A 27,031-nucleotide genomic window follows, 5' to 3' on the forward strand; every position below is an offset into this window, starting at 1 on the left:
TCTCTCTACAGTCAGAGGTTTTTGTACGGCGGCTCAATGAGTTTGTATCACTGTGGTACACGTTCGGTGGAGGAACCAGACTGGATGTTGGAAGTAAGTCAGTCTTAGAGCTTTTTATTTTTAATGTAATTTTCTTTTCTTTTCTTTGATTTAATATGAAAGGCTAGGAAACTTTTTGTGTAACTGATTAATTATTTTATTCATAAATTTTGTCCTAAGAAACAAAGTCAGCTTTGGAAATGAATATTCAGACACTCAGGACAATTTCCAATGAAAATCTGGGATGTTTCATAGTATTAATTATTATTTGTGGTTCTGATGATAAAGTTGTATTTTGAGGGCTTGTAGGTTTAGTTCAGTCTGACAGAGTCAGAGAGCCGTGTCTCTCTACAGTCAGAGGTTTTTGTACGGCGGCTCAATGAGTTTGTATCACTGTGGTTGACTTTTGGTGGAGGAACCAGGCTGGATGTTGGAAGTAAGTTAATTAAACTGTGTTTGTTATTAAATATTGTATCATTTTATTTAATAATTATTTGTTAGACTGCTTAGATGAGACAAAAGTATTTTTTTTATTTAAAATAATTTTGTTTTTGATGTTTGTCCTTTTTACTGGACTAATTCAGATGAGCTCTGCGAGTTTCTCTTGTTTAATCTACATTTCTGTCACAGTAAAATATATGTAGACAAGAGTAAACTTCATCATCTTATGATTAGTTTGTAAATTCCCACCACATCAGCTGCTGTTTGGATGAGTTAAAGTTTGCTTTCTGATGTTTTTATCGTGTCAGATGTTTCAGATTTAGTTTGAAATCATGTGAGCTGTTCAAGAACATTTCAAATCTATATGAATGAGTAGCTGCTCTGTGCTTGTGTCCACTCATTTCTTCAGTCGTCCATGATTCAGACTTCTAATCATTTTAAAGCCAAACTTCTGCTGTAAATGTTTCCACATCTGCTTCTTTTATTTCCAGTGTAGTTTGAACATATTTCAGCTCAAACTGTGTGATGATTCTCTCTGTGCTGATATGCATGAGAGGTTTCTTAAAGGGAAGTGAAACAATGTGTGAGTGAATGACTGGTGGAGCAGAAAAAACACCTGACAGAAACTTCTTAACGGAGAAATTCAAATTGTGGTTCCTGTCCTCTAAGCTGATTGGTGTTTCCTAGGTGATACCCGCCCCGCCCTGAAGGTGCTGGGTCCCTCCAGTGCAGAGCTGGAGCAGGGGAAGGCCACGCTCATGTGTGTGGCCAACAAGGGCTTCCCCTCAGACTGGAGTCTGTCCTGGAAGACGAGCGACAGCAGTGGCAGCAGCAGCATCAGAGGGGAGGAGAGCAGGACTCCTGGAGTGCTGCAGAATGACGGCCTCTACAGCTGGAGCAGCACCCTGACGCTCACTGCAGACCAGTGGGGGAAGGTGGGCTCTGTGACCTGTGAGGCCACCCAGGGCTCCCAGACTCTGGTCTCAGAGATACTGAGGAGAGACCAGTGTTCCCAGTCCTGATGTCAATCACTGAGTCTTTCATGTTGATTTTCTTCTGTCTCTTTGTTTCTTTGTGTTTGCAGATTTAAAAAATAAACTCATTAAATAGTCATATTTTCATCTCATAATGACAACAATCATAGCAACAATCTCCTCTAGTTTCATCCTTTTGTGTCTGTTGTAAAGCTGATATTTCAAACTCTTAAAAGAATAAAAATGTAACGAGAAAACATGTTCTTTCACTCTGAGTTTAATAAATGCACATTAAAAAATTAAGATTTTGTAATATTTGTAAAACCAGACCAAAATAAAAATGTAAACAGACACATCGAGTGTAATGTGCAGTGAAAATGGTTAAATATATTTTTTAATCCACATATTAAATATTTCTCTATAAGATGTTGAGGTCATATCAACCATAGATTATCTGCGTGCTCTTCATAATTTCTAGTCTCAAAGCTGTTTTATGATCTACATTTTAATCTGATCTAAAACCTAATAAGTAAAATTAAAGAGCAAGATGTCATCTGTATGTTTAAACAGAAATCATTTAAATCAAGTTTAAGTGAAGATTTACTGACGTTTGATTAATAAACTATTTGGCAGTGAAACTGTGATGAAGCACCAAAGCAGAGAAGAGTCTAGAAGCTGGTGGTGGCAGAGATGAAGCAGGTGGAGACTTAGTTGAGGATCCCTAATTGTCAGGATGAGGTGGAGATCAGGAGTCTGAGATTTAAAGCACACAAAACAGAGGCTGAGTAACTCACAGAAGGCAGCGAGACAATAACTGGACTCAAATAATGAGGACAGAATTGAGCTTGACAGTGGTCATAAGACTTTGTTGTTATACCATCTCTTACCGTATATTACTAATCTCCATTTGCACTATTTGCTTATTTGCACTACTCTGCCTGGTTTACACTCATGGTCATTTATCCTTACTTGAATATTGTATATTGTATATTGCATAGCTTTCTTGTTATATGTAAAATTGTATTGTATTTATTTAAATTTTTATTTTTAATTATTTTATTTGCATTTTTTAATCTAGGGTTTGAGAGTAACGAAATTTCTATTCTCTGTATGTCCTGTACATGTGGCAGAATTGACAAATAAAGTTGCATGACTGACTCACTTAAGAACAGACTAACAGAACAAACACAGGAATGCAGGCAGATGAGAGACTACAGGTCTGCTTCAATCAACTTATATAGAAGTTAATCTCTTCTAGTCTTTACAGCAAAATGAGAGAAACTCACTTCACTAAACCTCTTTAAAAAAGACAAAGTCCACAGTCTGTCAGGATGATCACATCTTATTTTCATTGGTTTCAGATTTTGGTGGGACTTTATATTAATGTCACACTTTTAAGCATTAGTAAGATATTATTTTAAAGAGAAACCTTAAAATTATTTGTTCTGTCTACATTAATACTTTGGAAACTGACTAAATAACTTTAGGTTTTTACAACAGTAACAGTGATTCGTTTATGCTGGAAATGTCCAAATGAGGCTAAATCTTCACTGAACACATTCCCTACAAACACTGTTATAACAGCCTGCTTGATTTGTTAATCAGCAGAATATTAGAATATTATAGACACTAGTTGTGATGTGACTACAATGATTTTTTGGATTTGTGTGATGAAGGACTGCAGCTGAGCTCCACAGAAGGATCAGTTAAATATTTAACAGCTTACAAATAGAAAAGAGCTGCTCATCAGTGCAGAAACACTGACAACAGCATTTGTATTGTTAATAACAGCTTGTTATATTTTACCTTCCAGTTACGTCTTTTTATCTGAACTCTCAGTTTCTCTAAAGTCTATTTTCTCTCTCTGTAGTAGGTCGAGCCTCTTTCTGGACAGACTGTCCATTGTTATAAATGTAGAAACTAAGAATGAGTCAGACTGGTGGACTACAGAGAACAATAGTCATCTAAAAATAATGTTCACATGTTAAAAATCTGGAGCCAGTGTTGTGTCCGTATTCTGTGACTCATTAAACATTTATGTTTTTATTCGGGGACATCACTTTTTTTTTCATGTTACTAACAACGTATTCAATAAATTTATGAACGTTAAACTGTGAGTGCACACAAATGAAATTCCACAGTAAATATTAAAGTAATCGTTCCTCCCAGTCTTTTAGTTTGTTCTGCAGCTGTTGCTTCAGATCAGTTCCTCTTCAGCTGAGAAGTTTTTGTACAACAGATTTTCACTGTGTGAACGGGCGGCTGTAACCCTGCTGACCATAATAAACTCCTGCATCTTCAGCCTGAACTCCACTGATGGTCAAAGTGAAGTCAGTCCCAGATCCACTTCCACTGAAACGATCAGAAACTCCAGACTGACGGCTTGTTGCATAATAAACAAGCAGTTTAGGAGCTTCAGGGGGTTTCTGAAGATACCAGTGGAGGTAGTTACTCATACTTGAACTGGCTTTACATCTGATAGAGACAGTCTGTCCTAGAACAACAGACTGAACTTTGGGAGTCTGAGTCAGGATGACATCTCCAAATGAACCTGAAAACATGAAAATGAGAAGAAGAGTTATTGAGAAAAACCCAGTTTAAACAAAGATGATGAATATCCAAACATTAGAGGATCATTTCTCCAAAATGGAGAACAGATGGAAGAAGGTCAGTGCTGCTGGTTTCAGAGTTTCTCCATCATAGCAGAACATCATTGTGGTGAACCTGGCTGCATGCTGAAGTTTTCACAGAGAGTCTCACCCTGAACAAGGAGCCCCAGGGTGGCCAGCAGTAGAGTCAGTGACATCATCATTGTGCTGCTGGTGTGTGAGTGGCTCTGAAAGGCCTGGACAGCCACTGACACATATGCAAACACACAGAGTCAGTCAGCTGCAGCTGTCCTCTGCTGAATAATTAAATCATTCATGACATCTAGTGGAGAGAAAAATTTGAATTAAAAAAAAAATCAAATGGAAAATGTGAAATAATTCAAATATGAATTGTAATACAAATAAATATAGACATGCATGGATTTAAGACGGGCCTTAAGTTTGAACAAAGACAGAGACTCAACAATGTTAAATCAAAAGCTGTAAGATGGACTGGAAGAGTTCATGGAGTCAGGGGCAATCTTTTGAGACAGACTCAGATTTCTGAACATTTTGCCTTGAACATCCTGTTTTTGCTGGTTTAAATTTCTGCAACAAAAAGGCAGTTTGCTTGTGTTTGAGATTTAGATCCTACCACATTTCTTTGCCATGTTTATGTCTCTTCAGGTTGAATCCTTTTCCCCCTATTGCTATTTTCTATCAATGATTGCAACTTCTTCTGTTTAACAGTCATATATATAAATCATATCCTCGATTGAGTGGAGGCCTGTGTGCCAAAATAAATACTATGCTTTTCAGTTCTTCAACGGGGCTTACCACTTTTACCACGTTCGGCTGGACTCCAAACGTGATATTAAAGTGAAAAATGGGAGTGATCTGTTTACTGTTCATGTTCTGTCACAGCACATAGAAGATTCATTTCTTGCCATTTCACAGTGTGACCTGTGAGGCCACCCAGGGCTCCCACACCTCATTATTCAGCTCCACTTTTGCTTTTTGTTTGTTTCATGCTTTAAGACCATTAAATTTTCCTATTTTTAAACACTTTGTACTTTAAAAAAAAGATATCTCTCTCTCTCTCTCTCTCTCTCTCTCTCTCTATACATATATATATATGGGAACAAACATCCACGGATACATCAGTAAGATGGCCCCAACCGACCCCGTGCTCAGCAGTGAATAACTCAGGCAGCAGAAACCGAAGAAAGAAGAGGAAGAGGAGGCACCATCGTGGAAGGACAGGCCCCTGCACAGTATGTACCACCGGCAGAGAGAGGAAGTGGCTGATATCCAGAAATCCTACCAGTGGCTGGACAAAGCTGGACTGAAAGACAGCACAGAGGCACTAATCATGGCAGCACAAGAACAAGCTCTGAGCATAAGATCCGTAGAGGCTGGGGTCTATCACACCAGGCAAGACCCCAGGTGGAGGCTGTGTAAAGATGCCCCAGAGACAATCCAGCACATAACAGCAGGGTGCAAGATGCTAGCAGGCAGGGCATACATGGAACGCCATAACCAAGTGGCCGGCATAGTATACAGAAACACCTGTCCCAAGTATGGCCTGGAAGTCCTGAGGTCAAAATGGGAGACGCCACCAAGGGTGGTGAGAATCGTTGAGTGCGAGAGGAACTGACCTGAAAGATAGGATCATGGCCAAGCTTGAAACCTGGACCCCCCGTAGCCGGTTACCAAGATTACGTGAAGTACCCTCAGAAGGTCTGCTAGATGATGTTAATGCAGCACTACGGACAATACCTACAACCACGATTACCGACACTAACATTAAATTACTAAATTACCGACCAACCTGTGCACTGCCTGGATTGATTACAAGAAGGCCTATGACACTAGAGGCCAACTCCAAGCCCATAGCACAAGTCGCCATCAAGTGCGGGATCTACCAAGGAGATGCTCTGTCCCCACAGCAGTGGGGACAGCAGTGCTGTTCTGCATAGGCCTGAACCCCCTCAGTGAGATCATTGACAAGATACCGACTACGGAACGGAGCAGTTGTCAGCCACCTCCTGTACATGGATGACATCAAGCTGTATGCCAAGAGTGAACGAGACATGGATTCACTGATCCACACCACCAGGCTATACAGCAATGACATTGGAATGTCGTTCGGACTGGAGAAGTGTAGTCGGATGGTAACAAAGAGAGGGAAGGTAGCCAGAACTGAGGGGATTGAACTACCAGGAGGCAACATTGCAGACAGTACTTAACTTGGAAATGAAGATGGAGGCTTGCATCTTTAAAATGTACATTAATCAGATTTTATAGGTTATGTCTTTTATATACTGCATGTTCATGTTGGTATAGTAGGGTTAGTTGGTCACTCATGTTTTGTCTTGCTGTCTTTGGACTTTCCATTAGAAAGACTGTCTTTCATTTTGTCGAGATTCATTCATTCATGGATATTGTAACAGGGTTTAAAATATTGAAATCATTTCATGGTCGCTTTAAAGAACATGGAGAATATGGTAAAGTGTGTGTGTGTGTGTGTGTGTGTGTGTGTGTGTGTGTGTGTGTGTGTGTGTGTGTGTGTGTGTGTGTGTGTGTGTATGTGTGTGTGTGTGTGTGTGTGTCCTCAGTGAACTGTATCAGTCTCTGCAGTATCTTCCAGCTGCAGCAGTCACTTCAGTTTCTGTTCAGTCTGACTGAGGGAGGTTTTTGTACGACTGTTTTTCACTGTGTGAACACCCACTGACTGTTAGGATAGTGAAGACTCTGACAGTAATAAACTGCTGCATCTTCAGCCTGGACTCCACTGATGGTCAGAGTGAAGTCAGAGTTTGATCCACTGCCTGTAAAACGAGCTGGAATCCCTGATTGTCGACTGCTAGCAGCATAAATGAGCAGTTTAGGAACTCCTCCATCTTTCTGTTGGTACCAGGCTAAATAGTTGTTGTTATAAACATTCTGACTGGTCCGACACTTGATGCTCACAGTTCCTCCCACAGCAGAGCTCACTGCTCCAGGCTGAGTCACTGTGATCTGTCCTCTGGACTCTGAGGAGACAGAGACAAAAACATAAAGCAGCTTCATGGTTTTGTGGGCTTCATTTCAGAGGGACAGATGTTGATAGAGGAGAGGAGTTTGATTCTCTGGACTTTACCTGTGAAGCAGCAGCAGAGGAGAGTCCAGATGAGGACGCAGATCAAAGTCATGTTTTTGATGAGGAGGATTTCTGTGGCTTCTGTTGTGATGAAGGACAGCTGTCAGTCATCCAGTGTTCAACTCTCAGGACTATAAACTCTCCCAGAGCACTGGAGCATGGTGCTGCTGATGCAAAGTGCCTCTCTATGGAAATCATCTGACCAAGTTTAAAGGCACAATGTGAAAAAGTAAAGGTCTGGACTTCACTACATGTTTTTACAACATTCTGTACGCCACGTAGATCCTGATGGGTTCTGAAGAACTACTAACTGATTATATTTAAAATAAGTTCATTTAACAGTTGCTCTTTGCCAAGATGTAGAGAAGTAAGAAATTCATATTTTTTCTGAATTCCTTCGTTCATGTTTGTAGCATTAAATATTTCATGCAAAGCATTTAGTCAGTGACTTTATGATGGTGTACAGTGGTGGGTCACACTTACATTTATACAGTTACATTGAATCAAGTAACGTTTTGAGTAAATTCTACTTGCTGGTGAAGATCATGTGACAGAACTGAAAGCTTCACAGTGGGAATACAATAGACTTTGTGGAGAAAGTGTTTTCTAAACCACTTGTGCCACTGTGCTGGTATTTGGAAAGAATGTAATATCCATCCATATTATTTGTATGAATGCAGTTATACTCACTGTATGTAAAGTACTATTGAGTGAGACATGCTGTTGGACTTATTGGAAACACATTTTTAAATTAAGCATAACATTTTATTGGTTTTGTTTGCGATGTTGTTGATTATTAAAGTTTCTGATGACAATGTAAATTTTAAAATGTTGCTATAGGAGACCATTCAGATAGCTGTGATCCAAAATTAAATATGGTTCAAACAACATGATTTCCTCCAATACCATCCACCTCAAACACATATTACAGTTTCTGTCAGTTTGCTGCAGTTTCAAATCAGTGATGCTTTTCCCCAATCAAATTGGTTATGGACAAATCAAGTGTGTGATCATGTATGAGTTGTATAGTTTTAATGTTTTATTTGGGAACAGAATGGTGTGTATGTGTAAGTTTGGTGATGGAGTTTTTATTATGAATGAATGATGAATTATTATGTCTATTTTTTTGTTTAAGGACAACAGATGGAAATTAGCCTTTGGCTATAATCTGGCATGTTTACATTCATGTAATTTTTTTTTTTACATTTATGTTCATTAACATGCACTGTCCTAAATAAATAAATAAATAAATATAAATTAGCCTTTCTCATTGTTTTTATACACACGTACACACTGCTGTTGTTTCTACACTAATAAAGGGATTTGTTACTTTGTTGATCCACTTGAATCTCACAAGTCTTTGAAACAGTTTTGTCAGACAGAACTCCAGATCTGTCACTTTGCTGAATACTGTCCAACACTGCATTAGTGTTTCCACTCAAATTACTTCAAAGCAGTGAAATTGCTCTTCAATTATAATCACATATGGACACATGTTCTCAGAAGACGTTTAAGTTGAAACATTTAGAAATGCATAATCTCAGTCTTGTGTCACACGTCCATGCCATGGCACTGCTACTGTAATTACACAAAAACATATACTATATGCACTCACAGACCACTTTATTAGGTACACCTCGCTAGTACCGGGCTGGACCCCCTTTTGCCTTCTGAGCTGCCTGAATGCTTTTTAGCATAGATTCAACAAGTATAACATATAGTTGCTGTAGATTTGCCAGCTGGACACCCCTTTCAACCACATCCCAAAAATGCTGTCTTTAACTGAGATCTGGTGACTGTGGAGGCCATTGGAGCACCGTGTTTTTGTTTTTGTTCTTTCAATTTTGGTCACTCCATGTGAATTATAACCTGTTTCCTGTTCTTAGGTGACAGGCCCTGCAGTGCAGTCTTCTACTGCTGTAGCCCATCTGCTTCAAGGTCACATGTTGTGCTTGCAGAGATGCTCTTCTGCGTCTTGTTTGTATCGAGTGGTTGATTGAGTTACTGTTGCCTTCCTATAAACTCAAAACTTTCAGACCATTCTCCTCTGGCCTTTGACATCAACATTTCTCAGACCGTTCCCCATCAACCCTACAAATGGCTGTGTAAAGAAATCCCAGCAGATCAGCCTGTCTGGCATCAACAACCATGACACTTTTAATTATCTTTCTTAATGATGCTTGAATTAATCCTCAGCAGGCTGTGTCCAACATGTCTACATGTGTAAATGCTATGAGCTGCTGACATGTGATTGGCTGATATTTGGATTAACAAGCAGTTTAACAGGTGTACTTAATAACCTAATAAACACATGCAGTATGACTTCACTGGACTATACAGTAGTTGGTGCTGTGGTCTCAGATTGTATACATTTTCTTTTCCTGACACATATAGTTTAATGAGTATTATTTTGCTTTTCTCCATTTCACCAGTTTTGTAAGGTTAAAAAAATACAAAAAAAACATCAGGTAAATTTGTGGTAAATTTCCACTAAGTCCATGTTCTCCTGTGTCTGCCCCTGTGCAGAGCCGTCATCTCCTCACATGGAGCCAATCTGCTCAAGATATTTAAGACCAGCGTTGCCGTCTCTTCACTGCTACTTTGCCAACTTACCCTCGGTGGTAACAGGCTACCATGCTTCATGCTCCTTGCCCAAGTCTATGCACTCGGGCATACTCACTGCAGTTTCATGCTCCGTCTCCTGGGAAGGATTTCAATATCACACCTGCTGCCCTCTTCCCACTGCTTCTCACAGGATCCCTTGGAGCTCAGGTCAGCCCATCTTAAATCTATTCAGCTCACCTGGACCTTCACCTACTCCCCTCAAAGTACCACCAACTCCACCTGCAACATAAGCCATACTCCTCTTTAAAATTCAGTCACACCTGGAGAAGTCTGTGAACCCACTAACCCCCTTTTCCTCTCTCCCTCTTGATCACCACGCCACCTTAGGCCACCACGCTACGTTTTCTTGTCATGAATCCCACGTCAAGTATAACTCTGTGTTTTTGTGCCAAATAAAGATTTGTGTAAAGCAAACTCAACCGTCTCCACAGGTGGTCCAGCATTTGAGTCCAGTTTCGTACAGGCCTTTGGCCCCTTGTGACATTAGGCCTACATTTATTGCAGTACTCTTTCCAAAGTAGGTAAGGTTTTGAGAAAAATAACAAAACAAAAAAACCCTGTTTTGATGTCTTAAAACGACGGTGAAAGTGTTTTATGAAGTGTCTTTTGCATAGATGAGTCTGTGTGGTGAAAAAGGCCTTACATATTTTGAGAGCTGCATTAAGAGTGGTGAGAATGACGTTCCTGGTGTAAGACTTTCACCAAAGCAACTGAGAAAAGCAGTGATGGGGAAACATTTACTGAAGTTCATTTAAGTGTTCACGAATAAATGTCAGTGAAGTCGTTTGAAAACGTGTGTGTGTGAGAAACATGTCAAAAGTAAACCAAAGCAACACATGGTGATAAAACCTGAATTGAATCGCAATATTTGCCAGTTAGAAGGCTTAAACCAACAGCACTGAGCACAGTCTTCTCTAGAGAGAAGAGAAGACTGAAATTCCTAAAACACCATTATTTGTAGACAGAATTCCAAAATAGAAATAAAAACTCATTTTTTAAAAAATGTGTAGGCAGGGTCTTAACAATGAACATATTCCTTCGGAAATTAAAATAAAAAAATTCTGAAAAAAATACTGGTACACTTTCCAGAACTTAATATTTTTGTGAAATTAAAAACATAACTACATGAATCAGAAGTGTTTTTAAATTTTGTCATGGATCGCTGTGTGCAGGCAGGAGACGAGGACCCAAACGCAGGACTCAGTCAAAACAGCTTTAATGGTGAACTCTAAAATAACAAAACTAAAGATACAAAAATAAACTTAGGCAGGCATAACACAGCGTAAGATGAGGGTGAACCAACGTTAACGATACAACGAAAAGGGAAAGGCAAACACAGGGCTTCAATACACAGTGGAGTAATCAGGGAATAGGAGACATGAGGGAAGCACGGCTGGAAGATGTTAGAGCGAACGAGACAAGGGAAGCAAAACTAGACACACTGACCAAAGACACAGACCTTCAAAGTAAAACAGGAAATATACACTGACAGAACTCAGGGACACGATACTGACCGGGAACAGAAACCAAAACCAAAGAACTAGAACATCTTAACCCGAAAACATAATCAGAATAAACTAGAACATACGATCATAATAATGATAAACACAAAACGCTGGGTCAAAAGACCCAGGACCATGACAAGTGTAGGCTGAGAATTAGTTTCAGGGATTAGAGTTGTGAAAAAAGTCTCAGGTTTAAAGAGAACATGTGGAAAACTGTAAAATGTACATTCTGAAGTCATATTCTTTGAATATTGTTGTAATGGGTTTTATTTGTTTTAATTACACTATTATCATATTAATATAAGCCTTGAGGCGACTTTTGTTGTGATTTGGGGCTATATAAATAAAATTGAATTGAATTGAATGAAATTACACAAACAGTGAATGATTTTGTTGAGTTTGTTTGTTTCAGAGTCAGAGAGCCGTGTCTCTCTACAGTCAGAGGTTTTTGTACGGCGGCTCAATGAGTTTGTATCACTGTGGTGGACTTTTGGTGGAGGAACCAGACTGGATGTTGGACGTAAGTTAGCCTTAGAGCTTTTTTTCTCTTTTCTTTCATTTTTCTCTTTTCTTTAATTTAATTTCATATGAAAGGCTAGGAAACTTTTTCTGTAACTGAACAATTATTTTATACATAAATTTTGTCCTAAGAAACAAAGTCAGCTTTGGAAATTTTTATTCAGACATTCAAGACAATTTCTAATGAAAATCTGGGATGTTTGATAGTATTAATTATTATTTCTGGTTCTGATGATAAAGTTGTATTTTGAGGGCTTGTAGGTTTAGTTCAGTCTGACAGAGTCAGAGAGCCGTGTCTCTCTACAGTCAGAGGTTTTTGTACAGCGGCTCAATGAGTTTGTATCACTGTGGTTGACTTTTGGTGGAGGAACCAGGCTGGATGTTGGAAGTAAGTTAATTAAACTGTGTTTTTTATTAAATATTTTATCATTTTATTTAATAATTATTTGTTAGACTGCTTAGATGAGACAAAAGATTTTTTTTATTTAAAATAATTTAGTGTTTGATGTTTGTCCTTTTTACTGGACTAATTCAGATGAGCTCTGCGAGTTTCTCTTGTTTAATCTACATTTCTGTCACAGTAAAATATATGTAGATAAGAGTAAACTTCATCATCTTATGATTAGTTTGTAAATTCCCACCACATCAGCTGCTGTTTGGATGAGTTAAAGTTTGCTTTCTGATGTTTTTATCGTGTCAGATGTTTCAGATTTAGTTTGAAATCATGTGAGCTGTTCAATAACATTTCAAATCTATATGAATGAGTAGCTGCTCTGTGCTTGTGTCCACTCATTTCTTCAGTCGTCCATGATTTAGACTTCTAATCATTTTAAAGCCAAACTTCTGCTGTAAATGTTTCCACATCTGCTTCTTTTATTTCCAGTGTAGTTTGAACATATTTCAGCTCAAACTGTGTGATGATTCTCTCTGTGCTGATATGCATGAGAGGTTTCTTAAAGGGAAGTGAAACAATGTGTGAGTGAATGACTGGTGGAGCAGAAAAAACACCTGACAGAAACTTCTTAACGGAGAAATTCAAATTGTGGTTCCTGTCCTCTAAGCTGATTGGTGTTTCCTAGGTGATACCCGCCCCGCCCTGACAGTGCTGCCCCCCTCCAACAAGGAGCTGGACCAGGGGAAGGCCACGCTCATGTGTGTGGCCAACAAGGGCTTCCCCTCAGACTGGAGTCTGTCCTGGAAGACGAGCGACAGCAGTGGCAGCAGCAGCATCAGAGGGGAGGAGAGCAGGACTCCTGGAGTGCTGCAGAATGACGGCCTCTACAGCTGGAGCAGCACCCTGACGCTCACTGCAGACCAGTGGGGGAGGGTGGGCTCTGTGACCTGTGAGGCCACCCAGGGCTCCCAGACTCTGGTCTCAGAGATACTGAGGAGAGACCAGTGTTCCCAGTCCTGATGTCAATCACTGAGTCTTTCATGCTGTTTTTCTTCTGTCTCTCTGTTTCTTTGTGTTTGCAGATTTAAAAAATAAACTCATTAAATAGTCATATTTTCATCTCATAATGACAACAATCATAGCAACAATCTCCTCTAGTTTCATCCTTTTGTGTCTGTTGTAAAGCTGATATTTCAAACTCTTAAAAGAATAAAAATGTAACGAGGAAACATGTTCTTTGACTCTGTGAGTTTGATAAATGCACATTAAAAAATAAAGATTGTGGAACATTTATTAAACCAGACCAAAAGAAAAAACGTCAACAGAACACAGCGAGTGTAAAGTGCAGTGAAAATATTTAAACATATTTTTAAACCCACATTTTTGTATAAGCTGTTGAGGTCATGTCAACCATAGATTATCTGTGTGCTCTTCATAATTTCTACTCTCAAAGCTGCTTTATGATCTACATTTTAATCTGAAAATGTTGAAAAATTATTAGGATGGGATGCATGTATAGTTTCATTATTATCATTATTGTCAGATTATCAGCATGTGATAATGTGGATATAATACCAAAATAGTAAAATGCCTTCTTATTTTGCATTTATTTATTACAGTTTTTGAATTTTTGATTTCAGACAACCAAATTGTACGATTAAGAAGAAAGCTGTGTTTCTTTACAGTCAGAGGTTTTAGCTCAATCTCCATGATGATACAAACTCTTTTCTTTCAGGAACCAGACTGGATGTCTGGAAATAAATCAATTTTAAATTAGTATTTTAAACAATACTTTGTCCTTCTGTTTTTGTTTTAGCATGCTAAGTATGTAAAAAAAAGTCCTGTTTAGAAGCGGACATGTCACAGTGCTGGATCTGTGACCCAGTGTTTTATCTTTGTTGTTAATTTATATTCTTTGATTACTTTTATTCAGGGTTTTGGTTATCTTTTTTCTTAAGTTCTTAGTGATCCTAGTTCTCCCTCCCTCAGTGTCGATCTCAAGCCTGTGTATAAGCTCTTGTCTCCATGTTTATTGTTCCCTCTGTTGCACAGGCAGTCATGTCTCCATGTCTCAGTGTCTAGTGTCTGTCTCTGTTTTTGTTCCCCCAGTCACAGTGTCTTTTCTGCATCTACATATTTGTCATGCTTCCTGTTTTCTTTTGATAGTCCTTGTCCTGTGTTCAGTTTTCAGTCTTGCTTCCCCTTGGTCTCCTTATGTGTGATTATTTCCATCTGTGCTCTCCTCCTGTGTGTCATTCCCTTGTGTGTTTCCTCTGCCTGTTGTCGTGTTGTCCCATGTGCTGTAAGTTTCTCCATGTTTCTGTCCATCATTCCTAGTTCCATGCTCCTTATTTCCTAGTGTTTCTGTCTCTAGTCCCCCAGAGTCTAGTTCTTAGTTTCCATGTTCAAGTTTTGGTTTGTTTTTCGTAAATGTTTATTTTGTGCATTATTTCCCAACAAATAAAGCTGCCTCTTTAAATTTGTTTCCGTGTAAGAATCCTGAATCCAGGAAACTTCATCCTGCCTGCCATACAGCAAACATGACAGGACATTGAATAAAAAACATTAGTATACACAGAGCCAGCCAGATGTAGAAGTGTGATGTGTCTCATGTGATGGTGTTTTAACCTGAGTGAGCACTTAATTAAATTATTCACGATATCCATATCCATTTCATCTTTCCAGGATATCAGTGTATTTAAAGTTTTAGCGTCCGAGAGCCTGAAAGCTATAAATATAATGAAAATAAAATGAGAACATTTAAAAACTTGACTGGAAAAGTTTGAGGTCAGACATGAATACAGTTTATTCTAACTTTTACTTTTTACCACTTTGCTTCAGTTTAGTTAATTTTATATCTAAATGTTTACAAATTGCATTTAATTCCTGTTTGAATCATGATATTAAAATGGGAAAGCGAGACATTGTCCTGGTAATTTGATGTTTTTGTGTTTCTTTTTAAATTCTTAAATGGTTTTGTCCTGCCTTACCTCTGAGCTACTTTACTCAAACACTCCTGTACAGAAACATAATATTAATATATGTTGTTTAATCCTGTCATGTCTGGCAGTTTATGCAATCTGAATTATGATCTGAATGCATTGTGGTGCCAAAAACATGTTGCTTTTCCAAGACCAGCTCTATAAGTTCTCTATGGTTCCTCTTGTTTCCTCTGCCTGTTGTCGTGTTGTCCAACAATGTGTCACCAACTGCTGCACCTGTAAGAAAAAACAAAGGGAACAAAAACATACAGCACCTGGAACACAAAGATATGAAAATGCACAGATACATAAATTAACAATCTTTTTGTGGTGTGTGTCATTGTCACAAAAGGTAGACAATAATGAGGGCAGGGAGGTGCAATAATGCCCTCCTGGGTGTCAGAGGCAGACAGCGATAGATCCAGGAGATCCAGGAGATCCAGGAGCCCACAGCAGGAGAAGGAGGAAGGCCCCAGATGGGGCACCCAGAGCCAAAGGGTGAGAGTCTCAGAGAACCAGAGGCAACAGGCATCAGTCGGATGTCCTAGCACGAGCCGAGAACAGTGCCCAAGGACCACCTGGCACGACTTTGAAAAGTGGAATGAGAGGCAGAGTCTTCGGCTCAGAGAAGATCAGCTTCCAAGTTGAAGTCATGAATCACAATCACCCACAAATCTGTGTTTATTGATACCAAATACAGTTACAATGTATTCATTGTATACTCTGATTACATTGTATAAAGAGTGAAATGCATGTTTATTACTGCTTCTATTAATAGTGTTGTTATGAGTGGTTATGATGCTGTTTAAGGTAAATCTGGAGGAAATCCATCAGTCTCTGCAGCAGTCAGTTCAGCTCTTATTCAGTCTGAGGTAAAATAATATTAAAATGTGTAAACACATCTGTGCTGAGATAACTCTGAACTCTAAACTTATTTGTTTTCTATCATGTAGGAACGTCTGTGAGCAGTAATGTGGTTTTTCTGTAGCTCCTTATTTATTCATGTTGCTTTAAAATTTAAGACCTAAGATTCAAACTAATAAAATCATTTCACTTTGATAAGGACAAATCATGCTGAAGAACTGACCATAATTTATTGGAGCACAGAGTTTGACAAAAATAAAGATTTCAAAGTTATGCTCTGATAAAGCAATTAACAAAGTGGAGTCTAAGCAATGATGGGAAAGAGGAAACGAATGCTGGATTCAAAAGTTTACTATTTAAATTTCTACAGCAGCTAATTAATAAATACTTAATTTATCTACTGATGTTTTCTGTGTGTTCAAAGTATTTGGTGGTCTTTTAATTTACAGCAATACACTCAATGTTAATGCTGTGTGTGTGTGTGTGTGTGTGTGTGTGTGTGTGTGTGTGTGTCCTCAGTGAACTGTATCAGTCTCTGCAGTATCTTCCAGCTGCAGCAGTCACTTCAGTTTCTGTTCAGTCTGACTGAGGGAGGTTTTTGTACGACTGTTTTTCACTGTGTGCGCGGTTCCCAGTAGCTGCTATCAAATGCACCCATACAGTAATAAACTGCTGCATCTTCAGCTTGAATCTGACTGATGGTCAGAGTGAAATCTTTGTTTGATCCACTGCCTGTAAAACGAGCTGGAATCCCTGATTGTCGAGTGGTAGCAGTATAAATGAGCAGTTTGGGAACTCCTCCATCTTTCTGTTGGTACCAGGATAAAAGGTTGGAGCTATAAACATTCTGTCCAGTTGTACATTTTATGGTGGCAGATCCTCCCACAGCAGAGCTCACTGCTCCAGGCTGAGTCACTGGGACCTGAGGTTTAGACTCTGAGGATACAGAGACAAAAACACAAAGCAGCTTCATGGTTTTGTGGGCTTCATTTCAGAGGGACAGATGTTGATAGAGGAGAGGAGTTTGATTCTCTGGACTTTACCTGTGAAGCAGCAGCAGAGGAGAGTCCAGATGAGGACGCAGATCAAAGTCATGTTTTTGATGAGGAGGATTTCTGTGGCTTCTGTTGTGATGAAGGACAGCTGTCAGTCATCCAGTGTTCAACTCTCAGGACTATAAACTCTCCCAGAGCACTGGAGCATGGTGCTGCTGATGCAAAGTGCCTCTCTATGGAAATCATCTGACTGAGTCACACAGAGACTTGGGTCAGTCTGATGATGCTGTTTATCAATAAATCAATCACTTCATGATAATAATGAGAAATACATTGAAGGATGTTTTGTGGAGCATAATTAGGAAGGTGAATGGTGATTTGTTTAAATCTGACCTGATTTTAGGGGAGAAATGTTCCTTTAGATCTCAGGATAATTTCATTAGAAATGAATAAACATTTCTTTCTTGTTTCTTGTTGTCCAAATGCAGTAATTTCACGAAATTTCTCTGGAAATGTAGTACAAAGATATAGATCAATATGTAATTTAAATCATTAGTTAAACATGAAATATTACATGAAATAATTCACTTCATTGAAATCCAAAATATTTGCCTCATATTATATTTTAAAAAGAGCAATTTTGGAAAATTGTTGCACCATTTCTTCTTTCAGTTTTTATTTTTTTTTTAATTATTCAAACAGTGAATGATTTTGTTGAGTTTGTTTGTTTCAGAGTCAGAGAGCCGTGTCTCTCTACTGTCAGAGGTTTTTGTACGGCGGCTCAATGAGTTTGTATCACCGTGGTCGACTTTTAGTCGAGGAAGCAGACTGGATGTTAACTGTAAATACATTTGACTCATTTATGAAACCAAATTATATATTTTAATGTTTACTTTATAATCTTATATAATGCTTCATTTTATCTCATAACTATGCAATTTACTATCATAGTTTATATTCTGCCTTCAAACTAAAATCTTCTTGAACATTTTGTTTTCACTGAAACCCACATTTTTAAAACTTGTTTGATAATTTTATCTTCAAAAACAGTTCATAGATGGTACATTTTTGTTTCCTTGTTTTAACCTTTTCCCGAAGTATTTGCAAATAATTTGCCATCCATTTTATTTCATCTTTGTTGAAAATTTAAATTACTATTGTAATATCAACACTTCGCCGAGTTCTTTTGATTCCTCGGAGGCCTCCGATAGAAGACAAATTGATTCTGTTCATCTGGACATAGCGTTTTGTGGGAGAAACGTTTCGTCACTCATCCAAGTGACTTCTTCAGTCTCAGCTGACTGCAGGTTTCCCCAAATCTTATAAACAGTACATTTGCATAATGACTGAAACCAGCCCACTGAAGGAACAATGGACTGGGAGGTCAGTTCCTTAATCATAATTATGCAAATTCTCATGACCATTGATCAGCAACCACTGACCAAAACCCACTGATCAAAGACCACTAGTCAATGACCATTGATCAAAGGCCATGAGTACCATTCACAGAGAGTTGGGGAATGGCTGCAATCACAGCATTGTGAAAAGGGAAAGACCATCTCTGAATCGAGGAGGGGGCCTAAGGGTACATCTTTCGCCATCTTACAATGCTGTGATTGCTGTGAGGAACTGACCTCCCAGTCCATTGTTCCTTCAGTGGGCTGGTTTCAGTCATTAGTTATTTTACACTTTTCTAGCAGTCCTTCACAAACAGGGAACATTAAGGAATAGGTCTCCTCCCCCCCGGTCCTCACCATTAATGATCTAGTCCAGTATTTACTTGGGCGTGACTTAACCAATTAACCAATACCTACCTGTTATATGTCAGCTGATCCATTTATGAAGTTTTGATTGGTTAATTTGAATTTTTTTCTGTTTCCTGTCTTGTATTTAAGCAATTTTCTGCGATGTTTTACTATGACCCTGATGAAGGCCACAAGCCGAAACGCGTTGGTCAATTATTAATGTTGGTCATCTTCCCTTAAGTGTTGCTGGAGTTCCTGCATTGTGTATTCTCTCCATCTGTCAACTATTGCTGGCTCTTCCTCCTCCTCTTCCTCACACACTGCTGAGTTTGTCCTGGTGGATCATCAGGGGTGCAAAGCCTCACAGATGATGTGCAGCAGTGGGTCCTTCTAGGGCTGGGCGATATGACCCAAAATTCATATCTCGATATTTTTTTAGCTGGATGGTGATATACAACAAACAACAACAACAAACTTTATTTATATAGCACATTTAAAAACCAGTGGTGTACCAAAGTGCTTAACATGCAAGAGGGTAAGATGAAGTAACAGGGAAGGATGAGGGCTAAAAACCAAAACGTTCTAGCAGGTTGAATGGCATTAAAACACACGAAGGCAAAAGAATTGCATATAAAAGCATAAAAGAAGGCTAAGTGTAGAGGATAAAACAGTCAAAAAAAATTTTAAAATTTAAATAAAAGTAATTAAGAATAAGCCGAAGATAAGAATAAGCGTTAAGCTAACTATCAAGCAAGCGTTAACTGGTAGAAAAGGCGAGGCTAAATAAGTGGGTTTTTAACCGCGATTTGAAGGAATGGATGGAATCAGACTCGCGTATAGCGATGGGGAGGTTATTCCATAAATCGGGTGCAGCCAAGGCAAACGCGCGGTCACCTCTAGTCTTCAGCCGAGATCTCGGCAGTACCAAGAGTGACTGGGAAGATGATCTTAATGCTCTAGTAGGGGTGTATGATCTAAGTAACTCAATGAGGTAGCTTGGCGCTATATTGTTAATAATTCGGAAGGTAAGCAGCAGGATTTTGAACTGAATGCGGTACTTAACGGGAAGCCAATGCAGATCAGCAAGGACAGGGGTAATAGAGACATGCTGTCCACTACCAGTAAGGAGACGAGCATCTGTTTTCTGAACAATTTGGAGTCTGTGGAGGAGAGTAGAGTTAAGACCGAAGTAAAGTGAGTTGCAATAATCCAACCTAGATGTCACAAAGGCGTGGATAAGCTTTCCAAGGTCCCTATGTGGAACATAATGTCTGGCCTTGCTAATAAGACACAATTGATGGAAACAAGATTTAACAACAGAAGACACTTGTTTATCGAACTTAAAAGAGCTATCCAAGAATACACCCAGGTCACTAACAGTGTCGGTGAGGAAACTGTTAAAGGAACCGAGGGCGTCACGGAGTTGGCCACGGGGGACTCTACTGTCAAACACGATAATTTCCGTTTTCCTGTCGTTTAGAATAAGAGAGTTACCTGCGAGCCAATTTTTGACCTCACGCATGCACTCGCGAAAGCCGTACAAAGACATAGAGGGATCATCAGTTAGCTTGAAATACATCTGTATGTCGTTGGCATAACAATGATGTGCGATGTTATACTTCTCAAAGATTGCGCCTAAGGGGAGCATATACAGTGAGAAGAGCAGGGGGCCAAGGACAGATCCTTGAGGCACGCCGCAGGAGACAGGTGCAGCAGAGGAGAAATAAGGGCCAAAATTGATCGAGAAGGACCTATTAGAGAGGTATGACTTAAACCAATCTAGGGTGGCACCTCCAATGCCAACTGTGTGTTCAAGCCTCGCTAATAGGATGTTATGATCTACCATATCAAAGGCCGAGGATAGATCTAGTAGGACCAAGACTGAAGAGCGTCCGGAGTCAGCAATCAGAAGGAGATCATTGAGGACTCTGAGCAAGGCCGTTTCAGTACTATAACAGGGTTTGTAAGCAGACTGAAATTTATCATAAATGGCATTCGTATCCAAATACTCCTGTGATATACAATATATATCTCGATATTTTTTTAAAGCCATAAAGTAAGAACAAAAAGAGAGTTCTTAGTCAAAGCTGTGTCCCAGATGTCACACAGGCACTTTTATTAACATACAGCATAGATGTACATGAAAAAATTACTCAAAAATAAATTATGAGCATTTATTAAATAATAATGCTCCATAAATAAAAGAAAACAATGTTGTTTTTGTGCATAACAAAGAGCTCACAATTGTGCAGTCAAAATGTAAACTAACAGACGCTGAGCATAATAACAAAGAGACAGATTTCACAGCTGCTCTATTCCCAACTTCTACTGCATGACTGACACCCTTGAATTTGAAATCCTCTCTGTAACCACGTCTCTTACAGGTGCCATTTATGGTCCTTATATACACACAATACTGTAATATTACGTTGAAGCACAGTACGTATCACTCCGCGAGGCTCCTCGGTAGCCGTAATGCTCCGACAATCCATCAAGCGGTGTAGCTCCGTAGCTTACCAAAGTCGTACTAAAACATTTTTTAACAGCTTGCTGAGCGCCGTGTTCCACATAAAATTGGTTTGCGGTCATGAAGCACAACCAGAATTCATACATAAGGCGCGCTGTCAACTTTTGAGAAAATGAAAGGATTTTTGGCCGTGCAGTCCCTCTGGGCTGCATGGCGTTAGCGTGGTTAGCTCGTTAACACGTTGACGCCGTCCAGCCCCACGCACGGGGCGATGCGCAGTAACTCGTTAACGGAGATTTGCCGTGTCCATCTTGTCGCTGCCTGTAGGTGAAGCGATGGGGGAGGGGGGGGGGGGGGGGAGTTGTGTTCAGTGAAGGAGAGAGGCGAGGCGGAGTAACGTTGCGTAGAGACAAAAGTGGACGAAAGAGAGGCAAACTTGCGGCTCCACAAGTATAATTATAATGTAACATAGACTATATCGATATAAACGATATTGTCACATCTTATATCTTGTATAAAAATATATCGATATTTTTAAAAAACTCGATATATCGCCCAGCCCTAGGTCCTTCAATCTGTCCTCACTCTGGACACTTGCAGTTGTCACACATGGAAATCAAATGTGTGATAAGCTGCAGCATTCAAACACAAGTGTAACTTATAAACACATGTTCATACTTTTATTCCACAATCAGAGAGAAAGAAAAAGAGAGAGAGTGCAGGACAGACAGACAGGTGACAGTCTCAGGTGTTTACACTGCTACAAAACAGCACAAGAGAAGGAGGATTTAGTGTTTGTGTTATTACGAGTGCTAAACAAGAAGAGTTCCCAGATGGTCCAGTGGACACATGTGTGACTGCTGTGATTAAAGCATCTTTCTTTCAGCTTAACGAGTGAACCGTCAGCTCGTTCAAACACACATTAAAGTCCGTTTGGCTCGACACCACCGAACAGAGGCAGCAATATAACATAGCTAACATTAACAGTGCAGTGAATCCTGCTTGTGCCGTGATATTCAGGACTGCAAACCGAGCAGCATCACTGACTTTCAGCTTGTTGTGTTTGTGGATATATGACTGACTTTGATTATCCACAAAATCATCACATTCTCTGTGAGATTAAGGTCGACTATTGAACGTTGTATATTTTAAAGTACAGGCTTTAAAACCAAGTTAACGCTGGAAGTACAAATATCGCTAATGTCACATAACTTTGCCGACGGTAATATTTAATGTTCTTCGTTATTAAACATTTGCACATAAATAAGTGACATAATATTCAATACATACTTTTAACAGTTTACTCTTCGCCCGCTCCGCTTCAGCCATCCGCCGTTTTTTTTCAAAAAAATTATCCACACCCATCGCCGCGCTATGAATTCTGGAATAGGTTGGGCCACAAAGGCTACACCTGACCCATCCTTCAAATTCGGAGAAATGAAGGACAGTTTTCCGGCCGCATTTGGAGCAGCCTTTGAATTGGGACAGCCTTCATCATGTCGCTGTGACATAATCGGCCTTCAAATGCGGCCTTGAAGGATGCAGACGCTGAATTGGGACACACCCAACATGTCTTGAAGTTTTCCAGAGTCCTGATAATGACCTAATAATTTGATTCAGGTTGTTGACCCAGGGTGAGATCTAAAACCTGCAGGACACCGGCTCTAGAGACCTGGAGTTCCCTACCCCTGCTGTAACAGCATGCTGACTGAGTTGGGCTCAGTTTATGAGATTTAATGTGTCATTAAGTTTTATTGTTCCCAAAGAAATGAAAAAACAAGTCTATGCTTTTTTTCTGTTTTATATTCTAAATTGTTTAAATTTAGATTTTTGACAAAATTCTAACAAATTACTTTTCTGATTTTTTTATCTCTAATTATAGAACTAAGTAATAGTTCACAGATTACACACGAGGACATCAGAAGTCAAAGAAACGCTTTAATATTTTTATCTTTGGTACTGAAACTCGTCTGTTGCCATGGTTCAGCAGTGAAGCCTGTCTGTTACCATGGTTACCAAGCTCAGAGAGGGAAGTGGAAAAGCAGGAGAGCAGTTTCACCCAAACTCCCAGTTTCTCTAACATCTCTCTCTCTCTCTCTGCAGTGGGTCGAGTCCCCCCTCCCTGACCGTGCTGGCGCCCTCTAGTGAGGAGCTGCAGCAGGGGAAGGCTACAGTCATGTGTGTGGCCAACAAGGGCTTCCCCTCAGACTGGAGTCTGTCCTGGAAGGTGGATGGCAGTGGCAGCATCAGCTGGGAGGAGAGCAGGAGCCCCGGGGTGCTGCAGAATGACGGCCACTACAGCTGGAGCAGCACCCTGAGGCTCCCTGCAGACCAGTGGATGAAGGTGGGCTCTGTGACCTGTGAGGCCACCCAGGGCTCCCACACTCCACTCTCAGAGACTCTGATGACAGACCAGTGTTCCCAGTCCTGAGCTGACTCACTGGGACTCTGATACTGGCTTTAGTCTGCAGCTTCTCTCAGTCTGCTCCCTCTGTGTCTGTATTGCTTTGATAGTTTTCATGTTTTCATGCTTGTGGCACTGTTGATGGTTTTAATACTTCAAATAAAAACTGAGGTCTTCAAATAGTGGTTTTCATGTGTTTCCATTCAGCTGCTCTTCTGTCTGATAATCATCCTTCAGGTTCAGCAGTGATGCTTCCATACACTGAAAATCTCTGCTTCAGTAACTTTGACTGAGAGAATCACATGTGCTGTATCACATCAGATTATAAACTTTAAAAAACAATAATATAATCACCAACAGCTGCTTTCTGCTATAAATATTTTTTCATCATGTGGGACGTTGTGGTGATATTTCCTGTTGGGTGTAGCAGAGGCAGAAAAAGATGGTGACAGATTACTGTAACCTGCATGTGACCCATGATGACATCAAAGTCAGAATTAAGAAAATAACCCAAAGAAAAACTAAACTTTCTTTCTCAACATAGGAGACACTAAAAAATGTCTCTTTCAGAACATCAGTGCAGGTTAAAAAGTGTAAATGTCAGAATAATTTATGTCACAAAGATGAAGTTAAAGACTTGATGAACTAAACTTTAAATCTTCAGATCAAATCATGTGAAATATTTCTGTGACCAAGAATGTAGCTGAGCAATCTACAAACATACATATATCAGTACTGCAGTTTACTAAAATATTCTCATTTAATAACTACTTCCCAGTTTGAATATTTACAGCAGAGTTTCTTCATCACAGATCTGACTCACAGTATCAACTGTTTTGTGTTTCACATGTTCTTCTTTACTAGTTAGTCAGCATGTACATAAGTCTGATGTTTTGAGTCAAACCCATATTAACATTAGGGTAAGACATTTGTTATGACAGTTAAAGTTGTATCAGTGCCTAATAAATGATTATTATTTCTACAATTATTTTAGAAAGACTGTGAGGTGTGTGTGTGTGTGTGTGTGTGTGTGTGTGTGTGTGTGTGTGTGTGTGTGTGTGTGTGTGTGTGTGTGTGTGTGTGTGTCCTCAGTGAACTGTATCAGTCTCTGCAGTATCTTCCAGCTGCAGCAGTCACTTCAGTTTCTGTTCAGTCTGACTGAGGGAGGTTTTTGTACGACTGTTTTTCACTGTGTGAACACAGCTTGACTGTTAGGATAGTGAAAACTCTGACAGTAATAAACTGCTGCATCTTCAGCCTGGACTCCACTGATGGTCAGAGTGAAGTCAGAGTTTGATCCACTGCCTGTAAAACGATCTGGAATCCCTGATTGTCGAGTGCTAGCATAGGTAATGAGCAGTTTAGGAACTCCTCCATCTTTCTGTTGGTACCAGTGTAAACGGTTAGAGCTATAAACATTCTGACTGGTCCTACACTTGATGCTCACAGTTCCTCCCACAGCAGAGCTCACTGCTCCAGGCTGAGTCACTGTATATTGTCCTCTGGACTCTGAGGATACAGAGACAAAAACATAAAGCAGCTTCATGGTTTTGTGGGCTTCATTTCAGAGGGACAGATGTTGATAGAGGAGAGGAGTTTGATTCTCTGGACTTTACCTGTGAAGCAGCAGCAGAGGAGAGTCCAGATGAGGACGCAGATCAAAGTCATGTTTTTGATGAGGAGGATTTCTGTGGCTTCTGTTGTGATGAAGGACAGCTGTCAGTCATCCAGTGTTCAACTCTCAGGACTATAAACTCTCCCAGAGCACTGGAGCATGGTGCTGCTGATGCAAAGTGCCTCTCTATGGAAATGATCTGACTGAAAACAAGAACTTGAAATGTTTATATGTAACATACAGTTAATGCTAAAACTCACCAAATGTAACATTTTCAGTTTTTTGTAGTTCACAGCTGTCATTTCAGAAAATAAAATTAGGTGATGATATCAAAGAAAGTACATTCGCCTTCAGTTCTAATTCTTTACATGGTAGGACACACACACAAAAACGATTTTCACATTGTTAGAAAATTATTTAAATACAATCTCTGATGAACAACACCTCAACATATTAAACTATATCACCTTTTATTAAAGAAGAATTGAGGTGTAATGGAGACACATTGTGTGAAAACTACACTCATAATCAACTAAAAACCCAGAATAATTTGAAGTAATAGCTTTCTGTATGACGTTAGCATTTCTCATATCGTCAGTGGCACTGACATTTCTGATCTTTGTTTTTCTAATCACATGCCTGTGATGGCTGAACTTGCTTTTCTCAAAAATAATCGAGAGTCTTAACTGTAAAGCTGAGCTCCGACTAAATAATGCAGCTCCCCAACCAGTCAGACAGATGTATAGGAGAGCTGAGTGAAGATGGATGAAAGAGAAACAGGTGTCATATGTTGTACTAGGAGATTCTTAAACTCTCAGGAGGCTGTCATCATGAAGCATTTTCCTGATGTTGTGTAACAGACCCCATATCTTATTCAGCAGTTTTAACGCTGTTGTTAATCCTCCTTGTGCTGCTCCTCTTGTAGAGTCTTAAGGAATGTGTGAGAATTTATTGAATATTTTGTTGACAGGATTGTCTGCAGTCTGTCTTTTGACAGTTTAAAGCAGGTGTTGCCTTCATTGTTGGCCAAAGCAGTTACCCACTTGAAACCTCATCTAAACAACAATTGGGACTGGGCCATGTTCAGCACTGTGTAGTATAACCTGTTCCTTTAACAACAGTCTATGAAAGTCTAAGAACTGTTGAGAAAGAAAGGGCTGGACTGCAGGTAGGCCAGTGCACCATCTGTACACTTTTACTATGAAGCCATGCTGTTTAATAGATGCCGTATGTGGTTTCGCTTGTTTAAATCAAATGCTTTTTTTCCATTGGTGTTAATGAGTTCAATAACAAAATGTCAGATTCTGTAACATTTTGCAGTCTGATAACTCAGTCAGTGTAATGTGCAAGTGTCCATGTTTAACTCGTGTGTTTTAAAGGAGATCAGAGCTGCTATGAAATCACAACAGAAGGTCATTTTATGGAAGCAGAGAGTCTGTGCACCGTAACTTTGTTCTGTATACCTGTTAATGGATTAACTTGTTCATCACAGCACTGAGCAAATAATAATCAAGACAATACCATACTTGTATCTATACTGAATTGTGCTGTATTCAGTTGTTTTCTGGGAATGTTTAACAACTTACAAGATATTCAAATGTTTATTTATCAAGAGTATTAGTGGCACTGCATACAAACATTTTGAAATCATAAAATATAAGCTTTTGAAATATAAACTTTTCTTTTATAATGTAATGTTTTTATAATATAAGCTTTTTTCTGACATTATAAAA

The 27,031-nt window shown here is 39.4% G+C and overlaps 3 pseudogenes and 2 gene segments (V, D, J or C); 3 read left to right on the forward strand and 2 right to left on the reverse strand.

The window, feature by feature from the left end:
• On the forward strand, positions 1 to 14,760 carry LOC146363527 (Ig kappa-b4 chain C region pseudogene; annotated as a pseudogene).
• Positions 37 to 1,757, forward strand: LOC146363528 (Ig kappa-b4 chain C region pseudogene; annotated as a pseudogene). The gene is made up of 3 exons (XR_014799208.1): positions 37 to 93; positions 355 to 475; positions 1,168 to 1,757. The product of XR_014799208.1 is annotated as an Ig kappa-b4 chain C region pseudogene (transcript).
• On the reverse strand, positions 3,698 to 4,284 carry LOC146363529 (immunoglobulin kappa variable 4-1-like). The segment is given in 2 exon segments: positions 3,698 to 4,005; positions 4,215 to 4,284. Coding segments are annotated over 2 exon segments (360 nt in total).
• LOC146363530 (Ig kappa chain V region 2717-like) lies at positions 6,755 to 7,340 on the reverse strand. The segment is given in 2 exon segments: positions 6,755 to 7,077; positions 7,185 to 7,340. Coding segments are annotated over 2 exon segments (375 nt in total).
• Positions 11,778 to 23,863, forward strand: LOC146363531 (Ig kappa-b4 chain C region pseudogene; annotated as a pseudogene).
• The last annotated feature ends 3,168 nt before the right edge of the window (positions 23,864 to 27,031 follow it).

This window comes from Perissodus microlepis, chromosome 22, assembly GCF_051167445.1.
Source record: "Perissodus microlepis isolate ML-2025 ecotype Zambia chromosome 22, ASM5116744v1, whole genome shotgun sequence".
NCBI lineage: Eukaryota > Metazoa > Chordata > Actinopteri > Cichliformes > Cichlidae > Perissodus > Perissodus microlepis.